Source organism: Mauremys reevesii, linkage group 1, assembly GCF_016161935.1.
Source record: "Mauremys reevesii isolate NIE-2019 linkage group 1, ASM1616193v1, whole genome shotgun sequence".
Taxonomy (NCBI): domain Eukaryota; kingdom Metazoa; phylum Chordata; order Testudines; family Geoemydidae; genus Mauremys; species Mauremys reevesii.
This window is the reverse complement of record NC_052623.1, coordinates 267,849,691-267,867,918: the sequence shown is the minus strand read 5'-3', so window position 1 is coordinate 267,867,918 and position 18,228 is coordinate 267,849,691. Positions and strand designations below refer to the sequence as shown.

Genomic DNA, 18,228 nt, shown 5'->3' with positions numbered 1-18,228 from the left:
TTGTGATAGGGTCATGTTATGTCCTCATCCTCATTTCCTGCTGAAGGTCAGGATATCAGTCTACCAGTATTCTTTCCCAAATCTCACCCCTTGAGGGAAGAGGCTTGCCACCATACGTTGAGATGTGTTGAGCCCCCTCATCGTCTATCTGGACAGGTCTAGATCCTTTAGAATGTCCCCATGGCTGCTAGTAACCTTCTCTGAAAGAATGAAAGGACAGTCTGCAGCCACTCAGACTATTAAAGTGAGTTTCAGGTTATATTGTAGCTTGCTCTGAGACTGCCAGGGTACAATTCCCACCTCCAGCTTACAGCCTGCTCCATCAGGGCTCAGTCTGCTTCTTTTGCCCTTCTCAAAGACATTCCTATCGTAAAAATTTGCAGGGCTGCAACCTGATCCTCAGTTCACATGATCTCCAAATGTTACGCTATCCTACCTATGTCCAAGATGAATGCATCCTTTGGCTACACAGTTCTCCAAATTGTCCTGGATCCACCTCCTCAGCACCCACTTCTTTGCTGAGTTACTGCTTGTGAGCCTCCTGTGGTGGAGCACCCATAGAGAGATATACTTGGAGGAGAAGTTACTTACCTTTCAGTAACTTGAGTTCCTTGAGATGTTTTGTTCCTGTGGGTACTCTACCCCTTGCCCTCCTTCTGCTCTGCTGTGGAATCTTTTGGTATGTCTACACTACCCGCCAGATCATGGAATCATAGAATATCAGGGTTGGAAGGGACCTCAGGAGGTCATCTAGTCCAACCTCTGCTCAAAGCAGGACCACTCCCCAGACGGAGTTTTGCTTCAAGTCCCTAAATGGCCCCCTCAATAATTGAACTCACAGCCCTGGGTTTAGCAGGCCAATGTGCAAAGCACTGAGCTGTCCCTGCCCCGATCGATCTGGTGGGCAAATCGACCCCCGAGCGCTCTCCTGTTGACTCCTGTACTCCAGCACCTTGGGAGGCGCAGGCTGAGTCGACGGGGGAGCGGCAGCAGTCAACTCACTGCAGTGGAGACCCCACAGTAAGTCGATCTAAGTACGTCAACTTCAGCTACGTTATTCATGTAGCTGAAGTTGCGTAACTTAGATTGATTCCCCTCCCCCCAGTGTAGACCAGGGCTTTGGCTCTGTAGTTGAGAAGAACCTGGAGCATCAGCAGATCTGTCTCCATATACATCCTCGCTTGGGAGTAAGAGGCTTCGTAGTGCGTGGGTGGACACAGTTGATTCACATCTCCAATCGAGCACGTGGGGGTGCGTGTATCCTACAATGATGAATCCCTGGGGACAAAACATCTTGAACTCAAGTTACTGAAAGATAAGTAGTCTTTCCTTAATTGCCTTATTTACACCCTGCAAAGGGATATCAACTTTAACTCATTTAAAAAAAACACCACAAATTTCATTAGTTGCAAGTACTGTACTGCATTTGAATGCCCCTGTTAATTTTTGTTGTTTTACAATCCCATGTTTGTATTTTCAAAATGTTTTTCATCTCCTCTGTGTCTATGTGAAGGAGTCTCACAAATGGGAAAGTAACAATAGGTTTAATCCAAAACATACATTAGTGGAAGTCTTTCCATTGAGTTCCCTAGGTTTTGGATTAGGCCCTTTACTGGGGGAACAGTGAAACTGACTTGGTGCAAAGTGCTGTCAAATGTGCACAGTAAACTGGAAAGGTAGAGAGAGATTTTTCCTGACTCTTCAGTTACGCTAACCCGGGATGTTACTTATAACAATAAATAGGTACAAATGTTTCAGAAAATGTTGTCAGTATCCCACTTAAAAATATTTGGGCCTTAATTTATCGTTGCTATGTTTCTGAGTAGTGTTTTCCACAAGAAAGGAAATGTTAGTTCACAAGTGGTTCTCAGCAGCAGTTCTGGGTTAGGGCTGCTACTGCATGGAGCTCCCATTTAATTGCATTGATGGAAAGAGAGGGACCACCCTGCTTCATGCCCCATCCTTAGTGAGTAGAAATCTATTTTGCTTCCTTACACAATCAGACCTCTCAACCAGGCTTCCAGCTAAAGCATTTGTGGAATTTATTAATAGTTGACATCAGAAAAGTGTATTAAGTTGCTGCTGACAACCTGGAATTTTGTGTTTTTTGTTTTTTTTCCCCCCTCCACCTAAATAGTATGAAGTTGAAGAACTGCGACGAAAGAAAGAGATTACAGTTAGGGGGACAGATGCCTGCCCCAAACCTGTGTTTGCCTTCCACCATGCTAACTTCCCACGTGAGTATTCTGTCATTCAATGTGCTGATGTTGTTGGGGTAAGGGAGGAGTGCTGGGCTAACACCCTTCTGATCAGACCTGTTTGGTTCTAGAAAGACTGTCAGATCTAGTGGAGCTTTAGAGATCTTAATCAGAAAAGTAAACCTTTAAGGAATCCTCCAGCTTGTCATATCTGAGATTCTCAAAGTGAGAAACTTTAAATTGCTCCCAAACTGGGTTCTGTAGGAAAATTTCCCCAGCACTTCTGTCTTCAAACTGATGGCTTTTACTCAGACGTACATAGTTTGTGTTCTTCACTTTTTTTGTTTAACTTGCAGAGTATGTAATGGATGTCTTGATCGATCAGAATTTCACAGAACCCACTCCAATTCAGTGCCAGGGCTTCCCATTGGCCCTCAGTGGCAGAGACATGGTGGGCATCGCTCAGACAGGCTCCGGGAAGACATTGGCAGTATGTGTTTGTGACCATTTCCTCTTAATTACTTTGTATGAGTTTCTTCTTGCTTTGCATCTCTTGGTTGGTCATTGAGACATGTGCAATGGGAGGGTTATAGCATTTTAAAGCACGTTCGGTCTGTGTTGTAAGTGGGACAGTTAAGTAGTAATGAGCATGTGGTTTGTTTTGTGTGCCTGACCTTGTCTGTTTTCTATTTGGCTGGCCCACAGCCAATGTTTCCATTTTTTAGAGGGGAGTATATGTTTGGTTTTTTTTAAATGGACCTCACTTACTGGTTGACTTAGTTACACAAGTTAAAATCACAAAGGATAATACAGGCTCGTACTTTCCACTTACATAAGCAGGAGTTGTAGGCAGTGTTCCCTCTAATTTTTCCAACCCGTGTGCAGAATGAATTTTATGTGCACATCACCTCCATATTGGTGCACATAACAAAACTAATGTGGCAGGGGTGGGGCCAAGGGGTTTGGCATGTGGGATGGGGCTGGGGCAGAGAGGGGGCTCGGGGGTGGAGCCAGGGACAAAGGGTTTGAGGTGCAGACTGCGACAGGGAGAGAGGCCTCCTCCCAGCTCTCTCTCCCCACAGCAGCACCTGTGCTGGAGAGGAGAGATGCCTCTCACATGGCCCCTGCAGGTCTGGGCTGGGTTGGGGCCAGGGGAGGGGCACCCCTCCTCTGGACCCAACCCAGCCTGGGCCGGGGCTGCCGCGGCCGTGGGAGAGGCGCCACAACCCAGCCTGGCCCGGGGCTGCCGTGGCTGTGGGACAGGCCGTCCCTCCCCCTGCTGCAGCCTGGAGTGCACCCAGCGCTCGCTAGGCATTAGGTGACTCCCTGGCTATTGCCTGGGGGAGCACATTGAGCCGCCACGTGGGGCATAATGGCAAAGATACGCTCCTCCCTTTTCGTGCACGGCACGTTTGAGTCGCCTTGCTGCCAGTGTGCCAGAGCCTTGGTGTGAGCAGGGCTCTGTGGCAGCTCCGGGCCAGGCTGTGTTGGGGCCGCGGGAGAGAGACACTCTTCCCCCGGCCACAACAGATCTGTGGCTGGGTTGGGTTGCGTCCGGGGCTGGGAGAGAGGACTCCCCTCCCCGCAGCCCTGAGGGCCTGCACAGTGCTTAATAGGCCACGCAGCTTAGAGGGAACTTAGGTTGTAGGTGCTCATTAATTCAGAAAGTTGGCTGTCTTTTATTATGTATCTAAATGTAGACATCCAAGTTTGAAAGGTTTATTTTACAGCCACTAAAGCATGCGGTACTTGCCACTGCTTGAGGAAGGATGTTAAGCTAAATTCTCCATTACCAGGATTCAATATGATGATCATTGGCATGATCTAATATGGAAAACCCGTTTCTTAATTTTCATTAATTTTCTTCTATTTCAGTACTTGCTGCCTGCAATTGTTCACATTAACCACCAGCCATATTTGGAGAGGGGAGATGGTCCAATTGTAAGTGCTCCTCAGTTTTTTCCTTTTTACATGTATAATATGCAGTTAACAGAAATGTGTAGATGAATTTTGCACCACAGTGCCATAAAGAGGAAGTAGAGAACTGCTCATTGTAGCAGTGTGGGTAGCATGTTCCGTGTATCAAAAGCCCAGTGATAATTATCAGCATGTACTTGAGCCGCTGTTAGTTGTTTTTTAGGTAATTGAGCGCTGACAATCTAGTCAATTCTGCCTCTGATATCTGAGCAGAGATAATTAATTATCTTAGCTTGAGACAGTGTTCTCCACTCAGCTATCCTGGATGGTTTTTGTTTTCCTCCCGCAGTGTTTGGTTCTAGCTCCCACCCGAGAGCTGGCCCAGCAAGTCCAGCAGGTGGCTGATGATTATGGCAAATGCTCAAGACTTAAGAGTACCTGCATATATGGAGGAGCACCCAAAGGTCCCCAAATCCGAGACCTGGAGAGAGGTAATGGTATTCTTGTGTTTACAAATTCACTGTTGCAGGAGCTGTGTTTAAGGTAGCAGGAAAATCTGATACTGTAAAATATAGTAAGAAGTAGTGGTATGTTAGTTTGTTTTGTTTTTTTAAGCCTGTTTGGGAAGGTGCTAAGCATGATCACAGCCCCATCTACTGCTACAATTCATGGCAATTGTACCTCCAGTCAGAGTGATGGTGTGCATACAACAGTACCAGTCATCCATATTTGTCTTGTAACTTATTTAGATGGCTGTTTTTCTCCCCTTTTTTCTCTGTGCATCTTCCCCATATGACAATCTTTACAGTTGCCAACTTTCTAATTCCATAAAATGGAACACCCTGCCCCGCCCCTTCCCTGAGGCCACACCCCTTCCCTGAGGCCCTGCCCCCCGCTCACTACATTCCCCGTCCCTTAGTGGCTTACTTTTCCCCACCCTCACTCACTTTTACTGGGCTGAGGCAGGGGGGTTGGGGAGGGGGTGAGGGCTCGGTCTGGGGGGGTGGACCTGGGGATGAGGGGTGAGGGTTGCAGGAGGGGGCTCCATGCGGGGGGGCGAGGCAGAGGGGTTCAGGGTGTGGGAGGGAGCTTTGGACAGGGGCTGGGGTGTAAGAAGGGGGTGAGGGCTCCATCTGGGGGGGATGGGCTCTGAGGTGGGGCCAGGGATGAGGGGCTTGGGGTGCAGGAGGGAGCTCCGGGTTGGGGCGTGGGCTTACCTCTGGCGGCTCCTGGTCAGCGGTGCAACAAGGCTAGGGCAGGCCTCCTCCTGCCTGTCCTGACTCCACTCTGCGCCCTGGAAGCGGCCAGCAGGTCCGGCTCTTAGGCAGAAGTATGGTAGGTGGTTCTGCACCCTGCTCTCGCCCTCAGGCACCGCGCCCCCTCCCCTCCCCCCCCCCCGCAACTCCCATTGGCCACGGTTCCTGGGCAATGGGAGTGTGGGGCTGCAGCAGCACACAGAGCCCTGTGCCTATGCCGCCCCCTCCCTCCCCCCCCGGCCTAAGAGTCAGACCTGCTGGCCACTTCCGGGGTGCAGCATGGAGCCAGGACAGGTAGGGACTAGCCTGCCTTAGACCCACCACTCCGCCAACCATACCTTTAACCACCGGCGGTGTTGACCAGAGCCACCAGGGTCCCTTTTCGACCGGGTGTTCCGGTCGAAAACCAGACACCTGGTCACCCTCAGTGTCCCCTTCTCCCTGTTTATTGGGAAGAGACCATATTTATTGACTGTGGGTCAAGGTTTAGGAGTGACCGACTCCCTCGGGTTGAACTCCAAGCATTCTGCCTCCAAAGTTGTATAAACGGTCAATCTCAATTTCTTCGTATACAGCAGAACTTCTTAAAAAATCTACAAGTTTCCTTCAGACTCTTTTGTTCTCAGAGGCTTGCCTTCGTAAACTGTATCTTCAGTTGGACTGGAGGAGTGGGGGAGAATTGGCATAATTTCTAGAGTGTGATTTACACTAGAAAATTAGGTTGGCATGACTGTCGTTCAGGGGTGTGAAAAATCCACACCCCTGAACAACATAGTTAAGCTGACCTAAGTCCCTGTGTTGACCTAGCACTGTCTACAGAAGAATTCTTCTGGCAACCTACTTACTGCCTCGTGGCTAAGAGAGGTGAAAACGTTATCTACGCCATTGGGAAAACCCTTTCCATCAGTGTACGTTTTGCCTACACTGAAGCCCTACACTTCGCAGCTGTGCTGCTGTAGCTTGTTAAGTCTAGACATACCCTACTCCTACAGCATTAACTTCTCTACCCTATTTCTCCTCAAAAATAGTGACACCAAGGGGAAATAATAAATGCTCTACTGTTTCTCAGCTTTCTGAAGCAGTCCTTGGATGCAAGAATGCACAGCCTGCATGGGCCTCTGAAAGATTAGGTGTCCTCTGAAGCGCTTAAGGCCAAATCCCCTGCACAGCAACTAGGGAGCTTTTCTTATGTGTGGTCAACATACCTTTTCTAACTGCAATCGATTCCATAAGGATGGTTCAGAGTTAAACATGATCTCCAGAGAGCCACAGTTCTGTGTGTGCCACCAAGATAAAATAGTGCCCAAGAGTCACCCAGTCTTCCCAAGGTCAACTTCATTGATCCAAGAATGTAGGGTTAATTTCATTCTGCCCCAAACCAAAGAATCATAACAATAGAATGGCATGAGCAAGATGGGAGGAGGTCTGTCAAGGTATATCTAAACTGCACAGACCTCTTCAGGAAATCTCTTCAGTTTCTCTTATACATCCCTGCAGTCAAAGAAAAGACCTGTTCCAAAGCTTCAGTATTCCCATTGATAAAGGCATGCATAGCAGAAGCCTAAAAGACCAAAGGTGCAGCCCCACCCAAGAAAATCTTCACACAGTCCAGTAGAGAAGCAGTGAGTTCCTGGGTGGAGAGGTCAGAACTCAAGAAGAGATCTGTGGAGCTACAGCTTGGTCCCTTGTCACGCTTTCTCCAGGTGTTAAAAAGTAAACTTCCTCTCTAGGAGTGTAGCATATGATTGGAAAGTGCTGTAGAATATGGTGCCCTGCGTCTTTCAAATTGCCCTCCTTTTTCTGTAAATAGTTGATCAGAATCCTCTTCTCACTGTAAACGCTGACAAATATAGAGAGTACAGAGAAGGGGAAAATTTGTTTTCAGCTATAAATTTTCTTTCTGGGATTCTTTTATGACCAACTGTTTACACTGCTGTGGAGGAATGAATTAACTTCAGTGTGTGTTCAATAGAGTGGATCTAGGAGTCTTTCTCTTGAGTCTCTACTTTGACCTTTTGACTCAAGGCTCTGTTACAAATGTTTGTTCTATATGTTGTCCTTAAGTATATTAGTATTTTTTCCTCCAGCTTTGGAAGCTGCTGTTCTTGGAATTTGGTCTGAAGTCCTAGCCTAGAACTAAAAGGTTTGGTCTGCCACAAGCAGCTAGGGAGACTGTTGGATATGGAGTTTCTCAGAGAGGAAAATTCTCCCTTCCTCAGTCTCTAAACTGTTTACTGAACAGCTTCCATGAGTTTGGAGGGCTTAACTGTGAGACTCAAGTGGAAATACTGTCTCCTTTTTAGGAACATAAGAATTGTCATACTTGACTATTAGTCTGTTTAGGCTTATATCTCAAATAGTAGCAGATGCTACAGAGGAAAACAGATGCCTATCTTCCATAATAATTGCCTAATTTAAACGATACTGTACACCATTTCCTCTTTCTGTATACAAAGCCTTCTGAGAAAATGAAAGGTTGAGCTATCTAGTAGCTGTTGAACAGGGTGTGGCTTCCTGTGTTACTACAAAGGGGCTGATTAGATACAGTATTGCAGTGGTTCTCAAACTTTTATAGTGGTGACCCTTTTCACACAGCAAGCCTCTTGAGTGCCACCCCCATATAAATTAAAAACACTATTTTTATATATATATTTAACACTATTATAAATGCTCGAGGTGAAGCGGGGTTTGGGGTGGAGGCTGACAGCTTGCGACCTCCCAGGTCATAACCTCATGACCCCCTGAGGTTCCCGACTCCCAGTTTGAGAACCCCTGCAGTATGGGAAACTTAGTTGGGACTTAAACTTTTTTTCCTCTACAAACTGAGCTCTCTAGAGTTAATAGCTTTGGATGAGGGGGATTCAGCTGGACTAGAAGCATAGGTTAATTTTACCTTTTCTGCTGTTGTTGAGTCTTTACATTTCCTCTTCCATGTAATTTCTGGGAGTAGGCTGTCTGCTTCTGGACTGTATTCAAGGTTCTAATGGTAGTGTAACAGTAACTTCAGAATGGTTAATAAAATGATTAAGGATGCCTAGAGTTCCAAGTAAAATCGTAGTGGCTCAGTCTTGGGCACACATGTAAGGGAAGTGTTGTAACAAATTTACTGTCAAAAGTGGTTTATTGTGACTGTAGAAATATAAGCCTGTCCCTCTTATGTGTTGAAGGCGTTGAGATCTGCATTGCCACACCTGGCCGCTTGATTGACTTCCTGGAGGCAGGAAAGACCAACCTTCGCCGATGTACGTACCTTGTGCTGGATGAAGCGGACAGGATGTTGGATATGGGCTTTGAACCCCAAATTCGTAAAATTGTTGACCAGATAAGGGTACGTGAACCTCTGACTTATAGTTTCCTTCAAATTTCCACTCAAAATATATCATCCAAATAACATCCTTTCCCTTTCTTTTAGCCTGACCGGCAAACTCTGATGTGGAGTGCCACTTGGCCAAAGGAAGTGCGCCAGCTTGCTGAGGATTTTCTGCGTGACTATGTTCAAATCAATGTGGGCAACCTGGAGCTGAGTGCTAACCACAACATCCTGCAAATAGTGGATGTATGCATGGAGAGCGAGAAGGACCATAAGTATGGCCGTTGTTCTGCTATCCCAATTTTTTTGAGCCAGGGAGGAGGAGGGAGGCTTAAAACCTTTGTTGCACAGGAGTATTTTTCAAAATGATCAGTCCACTGCAGTTAACTTGCAGTCATGTAACTTTTCACTACTGAGACTTACTAACCAATATAATCCCATAGTCATCTAGTTGCTTGTAGCTGTTCCCTAGTGTTATTAAATACTAAGATAATTTAACTCTTCATAAATAGTACTGAACCAGTTTTCTTTTAAGTGGTTGCTTATTACAGGCGTTCTCTCAAAATAATAAGTTGAAAGCTCTCTCTTGTGTTCTTGTAAATACATCTTAGCTCTTCCTTTTGTTTTAGACTAATTCAACTGATGGAAGAAATCATGGCTGAGAAAGAGAACAAAACTATCATATTTGTTGAGACGAAAAGACGATGTGATGACCTCACCCGAAGAATGCGCAGGGATGGGTGAGTATCTTGTTTACAGTTATTTCCCGTTAGGAATCCCTAAACTGTAGTGTGGGGAAGAGCAGGAGGAAATGCTTATGTTGCTAGTCTTGGAAGTGATCTTTCCCTTCAGCCCCTTAGCCAGATGCAATGCTGGGGCTCCTGGAAGATTCCATCACATTGAAGCACTATATAAGAGGTACAGTGTGCTGGCCTACTTGGGACATAATGTGTATGAGACTGCCAAGGCAAAGGGGTTTTATCAGTATAATAGGCATGATTGGATTAAGCACTAGTTATTAGTACCTGTAAGAATGATAAGTGCTTTCAGCCTCTACCGAAACAAAGGAGGGAAAGAATGCATGAATATTGCTTAATGATTTTAATCCTTGCCTGTTTTCTCTTAACATTAATAAAACTTCTTGTTACCTCACTAAAATCATGTGCATCTTCCATTTGGCAGCTGGCCAGCTATGTGTATCCATGGAGACAAGAGTCAGCCAGAAAGAGACTGGGTACTTAATGGTGAGTGCAGTGTCTAGGAGAGCTGATAACTGGAACTACTGAAGAACTTCTGCTCGGTTTAGGCAAACATGGTTTTCCCCCTGTGTTTCTGTCTTTCTCTCAGATGCACACACTATCTGTGTTAATTGATTTACCTGTAGTCCTACAGTGGTTTTGTTTAGCCTTTATACTTGTTAATTTCAGTACTGGTTGGTTGTTGCAGAGCACCACTCCTCTGTCTAACCCAAAAGGATTTGACAACTTCCAAGCAGTCTTTGTGTGCGTCCCATGTTTCGCTCTCAAAAAAAATTCCCATCCTGTTTGGATTCTGGAAAGGTCATACATAAGTTAAATCCACAGCCTTCAGCATAGTTTGTGACTCCTAGTCTGTTTTCACAGTGGATTCTTGTTTTGCAGAATTCCGTTCTGGAAAGGCTCCTATCCTCATCGCTACAGATGTTGCATCTCGTGGGCTAGGTTTGTACATACAGGCCTCTCTTGCCTGCTGCTCCATATTTTTCTTCTTTGAACTCAAAAATATTTTCTTAAATTCAAAGCGTGATTTTCCCCCACATGTGAAATACCTTTTTTTAACATTACTCTTTTTTTTTTCTTTCATATTCAAAGTCTCTTCCTGCTCCTAATGAACAGGCTTTGGTCTGCAGCAAGGCCTAGGCATGACTAATCGATCGCCAAGAGGGAGAAGAGACGTCCAATTATGCAACCCAATCCTTCCACTGCACCCACTTCCTCCCCACTTCCAGCTTTTTGCGGCTGGATGGCTAGGGCTGGATTGCTCCCAATTTACAGAGGGGATCAAATAATAGTTGAAATAGAGAGTCGTGTGGAGGAGTAGGTCAACATAAAATAATGAACAATACATAGGTGAAATATACAGATAAATCCCTGCATACACATAATTTCCCCATCAGATGTGCTCACATCTGGGAAAGCATTGCTCCAGCTTTTCTGTTTTCACAAACAGCCTTCCCAGCTCTGTGTTGGTTGTAGGCAGGTTCTATTATATGCCTTCAACATATACTGTCCAAGTGTGGTGTTGGATCAGAATTACATAGATCATTTTCACATCAATGAAATAAACTTTCTGGATGCATAAGTTAAAACACCCCCTTTTAATAAGTATATTTGTAGTATGAAACCTTTGTGTTTAACATTAACCTTGCTCCCTTATACGTTTGCCCAGTATAAGTTTAGAAATATTCTAAAGCAATTTGGGTCCGTCTGCATTCTTACACTTTCCAGACGTGGCAAAGACCATTTCTGAGGGCCATATACCAGAGTTAGTGCCTCAGTGGTCTGATCCATTGTGGCAGATCTTAAGTAAAACTATTGCAAGTGATCCATCAAGAAGCACAGAGGGAAATTCTGTGATTACAGAAGAGTTTTAGTTATTTGAAACCGTTTTTTATATCCTGAAAGGGTGGCTGCACTGTGCATCTCAAGGTCATTTAAATGTTGGCAAACTAGTGTGAGACTTGGCAGCCTTCATTCACATAACCTTCACCCCACCCCCACCCCCAAAATTGTCTAACACTTCCTCTAAGAGGTGATCTTATGGACTTCAGTCTCTGCCCTCTAGGGTCATGTCTGGACCTGTGCAGTTAGAACTTGGGCCTGTTGGGAGAAGGGACTGAGGCCGGAAACTAGTTTTTATGAAAGAGAGCTGCTTTCTGTAGCAGTGTTTTTTTTAAACAGGCTTGCTATGTGCTGGTAGCTTCTTTGTGCATCTTGCCTAGACATTTAAAAAAGCCCCACCCCCCAAAATGCTCCCCCAAAACAACTCAATTGGATACCTCTCGAGAAAACACTCTCCCCGTTTCCCCTGCCCCACTTCACCCAAGCTGTGGGGGAAAGGTACCATAGTCTGTTTCTTGTTACTAAACAACATCTCTGCTTGTTTTGGGGCCCTGAGTTTGCTGCTTTTTTAAATAAAGTCACTTAACTGGCAAACTTCTGGACAACTTCCTCCAAGATCCTGGAAAGTGAAGGCTACTACATAAATAACTTAAAACAGGGGTGCGCGCTTTTTGGCTGAGTCACCAGGGCCTTCCCTCATCCCAATGGAATATTGGTTTCCAAAAAGCTCCTTCCAGGTAAGTTCTGGGTCCCATAATGACTTCTTTGTGATAATCTCCAGGAGTGAGGTCCTCCCTCTGCACTGATATTTTTTTTTGTTTTTGTTACTCTTCACTCTGTTAAACTAAAAACATTGAATTTATTTTGTTTTGTTTTCTTTAACAGAAGCTTTGATATCAGCTGCAGATCATTCTCAGTGCAGGGTCGGGGGCATATCTGCACTGGTGGTCGAAGCAGCTCTCTAGACAAGCATGTCTGCTAATTTATATCACTCCTGATTAACAGTCAGAGACTCGATCTGTGCCATAGGGTATTCCGGTTGTCTGAGAAAGGGTGTGTGTCCCAGGCAGCTGGCCAGATCACTTTTACAATTTGTTCTTGATCTTGCTACAGTATCTTCTAAAAGTGCAGGAAGATTGACTGTGCACAAATACATGGAGCATGCTAGACTGGAGAAACCAAATCTTGTACTTGCTCTGATCTTTCTTCAGCCTGATATGTGCACATACAGGACCACCTTTTTAATCTGGAGAACATCCCCTGCCTTTTCTGGCCTTCCCCTCAAAAAAATCAAGTCAGCAGTGTCTGTGCTATTAGCTACAATTCCGGGCGCTTTCTGCCAGGAAAGCGCTTCCCTGTATCCACTTGGTAATTCAACTCGCTTTGCTGCTCATGGATGTGCGGAATGGGATTGGCTAAGGATCACGTAGCCTGCTGCTTGTCAGACTCTAGTTAAACTCTGTCTGTGAAGATGTGATTGTGCCTATCATATTTGCCCCTCCCTTACCTTATACTTTTACCATTAAAATATTCTTTGTTATTGCACCAAGGACCCTAGTTGGAGACTCGCGCAGCCCCCTGTGAAATCTGCCTTCTCACTCCCTTTTTGGTGTGATTCAGGACTTTGGAGTCAGCAAAGACTAAGGAGACCCCTTTGCTGTAATAAGAAACAGACATAAAGTCCCCTCTTGCCACTACAAACCCATAGTTTTTATTTTCTCCCTGTCCCCTCTTTGAAATTGAGAAGTCTGGGCAATAGATGCAGTCTGACCCTTTGGATATATTTTTTCTATCTTCATTTTTTTGACATTCGCCCCTATTAACCCCGGGTGGGGCCAAAAAGCGTTGGAGGACCTGAAATTTTTACCTGAACCCAGGTTCTCCGGCACTTCACAACCAAATGGGGCTACAGAGAAGCATCTAAGCCAGTTCACAGAGCGAGCGTGTGTGGGGACTTCTCGCTGCCATGGACCCTTGATGCATGCTCCCCGCGCTCCAGTGGTCCCGTGTCAGAGGGCGGAGTTTTCGAAAGGAGGCCGCCAAAAATAAAAGGCAAAGAGACGGGATCGGCTGCAGCGGTTTCCCACAGGAGGAGGGAGTGTGCATCGGTCTGGTAACAAACAGAGAATGTTTCTCTTTTTAAAAAAAAAAAAAAAAATTACAAAAATCTGTGTTTTATCTTGGATATTTTCTGAATATTCGTCTTAAAATGCAGATTTTTTTCATGAACTGTAAGGACATTTTTTATTGTAATACCATTCTATTTTAACATTGCTTACCATAGCAAATATTTCTGCTACTGTAGGTGTTTTGACTAAAACGTTACACTAACATTTACTTAGTTTCTGCCCCATAAATTTACAAAAATCTGATTTCCCAACAGAGAATAGAATATTTTGATATCTCCTAGGGTATAATGGCATTTTTGCATATACAGCTTTTTTGTCTTTTTGAACACTCACACGGTTCAGTCTAACGTTTGAAGTTTTGACTTGGACAACCTTAAATTCTATGACTCAGATTCAAAAGTTTGCTAACACTGGGCTTAGTAGCATGGTGAAATGTTAGTGCAACGCATTCTCGTGATAACTAAGAAGGCAGGTAAAATGTCTTAGTTGTGGTTTGATATATTTTTTTAAAACAATAAGTTGGCAGAGTTTGACTACCGTGATGTAACTGGGATGCCTTAAATTCTAGGATAGGGGAAGTCATTCATTATATTTTATAGTCCTTAAAATTCATAGCAAAGTAAAAGCCTTTCATTTTTAATTTTCATGTGCTTGATTGGAAGGTAAGTGATCTCATTGCAGTTAGTCTTTAATAGACTTCTCCCAACAGAGTAAAAGTCTCCCTGTGGCAGATCTCGCCCTCTTCCACCCCAGCTTGCTGTGTCCACAACAATGGTGGCATTTTTATTTGTTCCAGATCATGTTTCTCTGAAGGAGAGGGGACTAAAGTCAGTTAACAAATTCAGATGGTATTGTGTAAAGAACCTCTCACTTGGCACAAAGATGCAACAAGGGAAGGGTGAATTTGAATGGAGAGAACTGCTTTAAGACTTGCCATCAGTTTTCAGGTCATTGGCCTTTGACCCATGTGTGGCTCAAATTTAAACCTTCTACTCTTTTGGGATGAGTCTCTTGTTTTTATTCCGTTCAGTTACTAACTTGTTTTTTTCTCTTATTACTGTCACCTGCATTCGTGCTCCCCACCTTTCGTTGGCACGTCCTTCTCTTCCTCTTCCCTTTCCTCCACCTACCCCCTCACTGTGCTTCGCTACCTGGGCACCTCGCAAGATGTGGAAGACGTTAAGTTTGTGATAAACTACGACTATCCAAACAGCTCTGAGGATTACGTGCACCGAATCGGCCGCACTGCCCGTAGCACCAACAAGGGCACTGCCTACACCTTCTTCACACCGGGGAACCTGAAACAGGCCAGGGAGCTGATCAAAGTGTTGGAGGAAGCCAACCAGGCCATCAATCCGAAACTGATGCAGCTTGTGGACCACAGAGGAGGAGGTGGTGGTGGTGGAGGTAAAGGCAAACGGGAAGGGGTTAGAAAGATGGAATAGGTGCTCCATCTTGAAAGAGAATAGGTGTAAAGAGGCAGAGCAAAACACCTTAATAATTAAACCATCTCAACATCAGGCTGCTGCTGTCTTGCTTATTATACGTAAACTTATAGTAATAAATATTTAATATAAAACCCAGTAATTTGGGGCATACATACCCAATTTAGGGGTCCTTTTAGCTAACTGAAGGAGGGTGTTCAGTGTTTCAATCATAGCCATAGGATTTATTTCCCCAAACTGTGTCCTGCAGAGACCTGCCTCTGGGTGAATTGGTAAAATAGTTATATTTCCTGCAGCCTTGTCCTGCTTCTCACCTAATTGAACCAGTCAGTAATCTGATACACTCCCCCTTCTTACAGGGTGGAGTGCTGCATCTCAGTCCACAAGGAAACAAACGAAATTTGACCCAGTCAGTTTTAAGTCAGTGCTATATTTCTTCCAGTGTATTTCTGTTCTGCTCGCTCTCATATCTTGGGGTAGATCAGGATACAGGATTTGAATTTGGTATCCACAGCTTGGATAAAAAGAAGGGCCATGGGCAAAGTTGTGCAGGAATATTTTGTGACACATTTAACTGAAAATGTTATGGCCTCTGTCCCTATTGTCATGGAACTGTTGACTTTAGTGGTGAGGGAATAATTAAAACCATTGTGAGAATTCAGTGCTTTACAAACCTTCTTATTTGAGTTATCCACAGTACTGAACCCCACTGTATTCACTACCAGGAGGTCGTTCTCGTTACCGTACTGCTGCCAGTTCAGCCAACAATCCTAACCTGATGTACCAGGATGAGTGTGAACGGAGGCTCCGGGGAGTAAAAGATGGCCGGAGAGACCGTGACCGTGGCGACAGTTTTGCCAATGGAGCAAACAAAACCTATGGCAGTGCTTATGGAAGTCCGAATTCCGCCTTTGGGGCTCAGCAGAGCCAATATGGCTATGCCCAAGGGAGCTATGGAGCAGCTGCCTATGGCACAAGTGGTTATGCCACTGCAGAATACAATGCTAGTGGCTATGCTGCCGCTAGCACTGCCACCGCTGGGAGAACCGCTCAAACCGCCACCCAACCGCAGTATGCAGGGATAGCTCGGTCAGGCCAGCAGCCGCAGCCTCTCATGTCACAACAATTTCCTCAGCCTCCGGCCACTAACATGATAGGCTATATGGGACAGACTGCTACATACCAGTATCCCCCACCTCCCCCACCCCCTCCTCCTTCACGCAAATGAGACCACTTGGCTGCTGGTGACCAGTCTAGACCTCTTGCATTTAAAGGACCCTTTTCTTTCTTTCTTTTTTCCCCACTGTATTGTCTTTCTCATGCAGGTTAGATTTTGCATTCATCATCCCAATTCCTCCTTCCCACCAAAAATGGCCCCCCAGTCCACAATTACTTATCTTGTGGGTTTTTAACTATATATATACACACACACACACACACAATTGACTGGAATTTTTTGTGTGTGTGTCTTGCATGTTGAAGAAATTGGGATAACTTTTTTTTATTTTCTTGTAAAAGAAAATAGGTATAAGGCAGATACGTCCCAGCCCAATCTTTTTGATGAGGTTTGTGTGTGAAAACTTAATGCAGAGCTGGGGAGGCCTCTCTGCTATAACATGCTAACTTAATTTCAGGAGGTATTGAGAGGTGGGGAATTCTGGGGAGTCAGGGCACGCTTCCTTTAACATAATAAATCCAAGGGAGCAGTGCTCATTTGTTTCTAGATTTGAGGGTTTTTTTTTTTAATAACTGAATATTGATGCTTGTACTCTGGCATAAGTAAACTTCTAAGGAAAACTCTGCTTGTTTGGCTCAGTTTGGAGGGATTCTGAGTGTTGCCCCACAAATAAAGTGTAAAACTGTTCTGGTTGGCATTTTTGCAGCTCCTGTTGCAGCAGCCTTCCTTCTGTAGTAACGTCTATGATGTGTGGTAAGGAGAAGGGGAATAAAGCCCCAGTGTCAGAGACCAGAAACCTGTTTCCATTTGGTGTCTCAAACCCCAGATCTAATCACTGTAAGAACTGCTGTTGCTAAAATATAACATCTATTTTAAATATTTACCACTGAAGTTCTTTCCCAATGATAGTTAAATTGCAGGAATGGATGGAATCTGATTACTGACTTCTTAAACCAACTTCTGCCCTCAAATTCCCATTGCTGGGGTCACTAAGATAACTATTCAGTAGAAGGCCCAGAAACACTGATCAGAATTAAGATGATGATCAGTACTATTTGTGTATATTCTTAGTGAGCAAAGCACCTGGTCATGGGGAGTGTTCAGAGTGCCACTGTGCTGAGTGAAATGTAGCAAAGTTTTCCCAGTTAAAACTTAATGGGATTTGGTGTGGGGCAGGGGAGGCGCAACTGGAGAACCCCTCCAGGTGAGAGAGCTGGTTAGTGTCCTGATTCTGAAGCTGCTTTTCCTTCATACCTTGGACTGCCTAGTGCTTTCCCTGGCATTTCCCCGGCCCCAGCAGTCCCTTTTGAGAACAGCTCTTGCAGGTAGGTAGCATTCTAGGAAATGTTAGAAAAAAGTGGAAATTTAGTAAACATTTTAATTCAATCTTGTTTGTTCTACAGGCCAAGGTAGGTGTGGGGGTTTTCCCCTTTAAATAGTAAAGTGTGTCTACTTTGTGATTGCCATGAGCAGGCGGTTCTGGGGCAGTAGATCATAGTGAGAGTTGGCTGCTCTTGTGTTCGGATAACTTGGCAGGAAACCAGAGCCATATACCGATTTTTGCAAGGCATAATCCTTGCGTTACAAGAGTTTGTTGTGATTTTATTTTCTATTGGGGGAGTCTGTAGTAGTCACAAACAAGGCATCTCAATCCTTCTAAAAGGCAGCCCAACCCTTCAGTAGAAGAGCAGAATATTTGATAGCCCCAGGAGAGAGGGCTTGCTTAAAAAAAGCTTTTTATTTTAGACATCTTCCCCTTAGGGCATAGTGTGAAGGGTGGGATGAATATATGGTTTGTGTGCAGCATACAGGTAGGTTATCAGCACAGTCTCGGGGACAGATAACTTTCCCTTAACACCCCCATCTTTCTTAAGTTGAGGCTATTTTAAAAATTAACTAGTACTTTGGCAAGAAATTTTTGTGCTTGTGTGTTTAAATGATGGCCACAAATGAACTCTTACTGTCCCAGCACTGACTGATCTGTTGTCTTTTATCTCCCCCACAAGCAAGCGTGGAGCTATTCTTCATTTGTGAGTTTCTGTGGGCATGGAAGGGCATGGGGTGGGACACACTGCCTGGCTGGCTTTAAAAAGGGTCTCTGGAAAGTCAAAATTGCCTTGTGGTGTGCTTAGCTTTCACTTCTTCCTTCAGGGACTTGGGTAGATGTAAAACAGTTATGCTGAGGTCTTGCAATAC

The 18,228-nt window shown here is 44.8% G+C and overlaps 1 protein-coding gene across 6 annotated transcripts in view; it reads left to right on the top strand.

Annotated features, from left to right (window-relative positions):
* DDX17 (DEAD-box helicase 17) overlaps positions 1-16,228 on the top strand; it is a 30,026-nt gene extending 13,798 nt beyond the window's left edge. For 2 of the 6 annotated variants that reach the window (XM_039487837.1, XM_039487847.1), the window contains exons 3-13: positions 2,138-2,237; positions 2,555-2,688; positions 4,074-4,139; positions 4,465-4,606; positions 8,539-8,699; positions 8,784-8,956; positions 9,311-9,421; positions 9,864-9,925; positions 10,322-10,381; positions 14,578-14,817; positions 15,581-16,228. In XM_039487837.1, coding sequence (XP_039343771.1) covers positions 2,138-2,237; positions 2,555-2,688; positions 4,074-4,139; positions 4,465-4,606; positions 8,539-8,699; positions 8,784-8,956; positions 9,311-9,421; positions 9,864-9,925; positions 10,322-10,381; positions 14,578-14,817; positions 15,581-16,083 — 1,752 coding nt within the window. In that variant the 3' untranslated portion in view covers positions 16,084-16,228. Of the gene's footprint in view, positions 1-2,137; positions 2,238-2,554; positions 2,689-4,073; positions 4,140-4,464; positions 4,607-8,538; positions 8,700-8,783; positions 8,957-9,310; positions 9,422-9,863; positions 9,926-10,321; positions 10,382-10,531; positions 13,395-14,577; positions 14,818-15,580 lie in introns of those variants that run through there. The other 4 variants (XR_005584542.1, XR_005584548.1, XM_039487856.1 and 1 more) reach the window with 4 other exon arrangements.
* Positions 16,229-18,228: the final 2,000 nt, after the last annotated feature.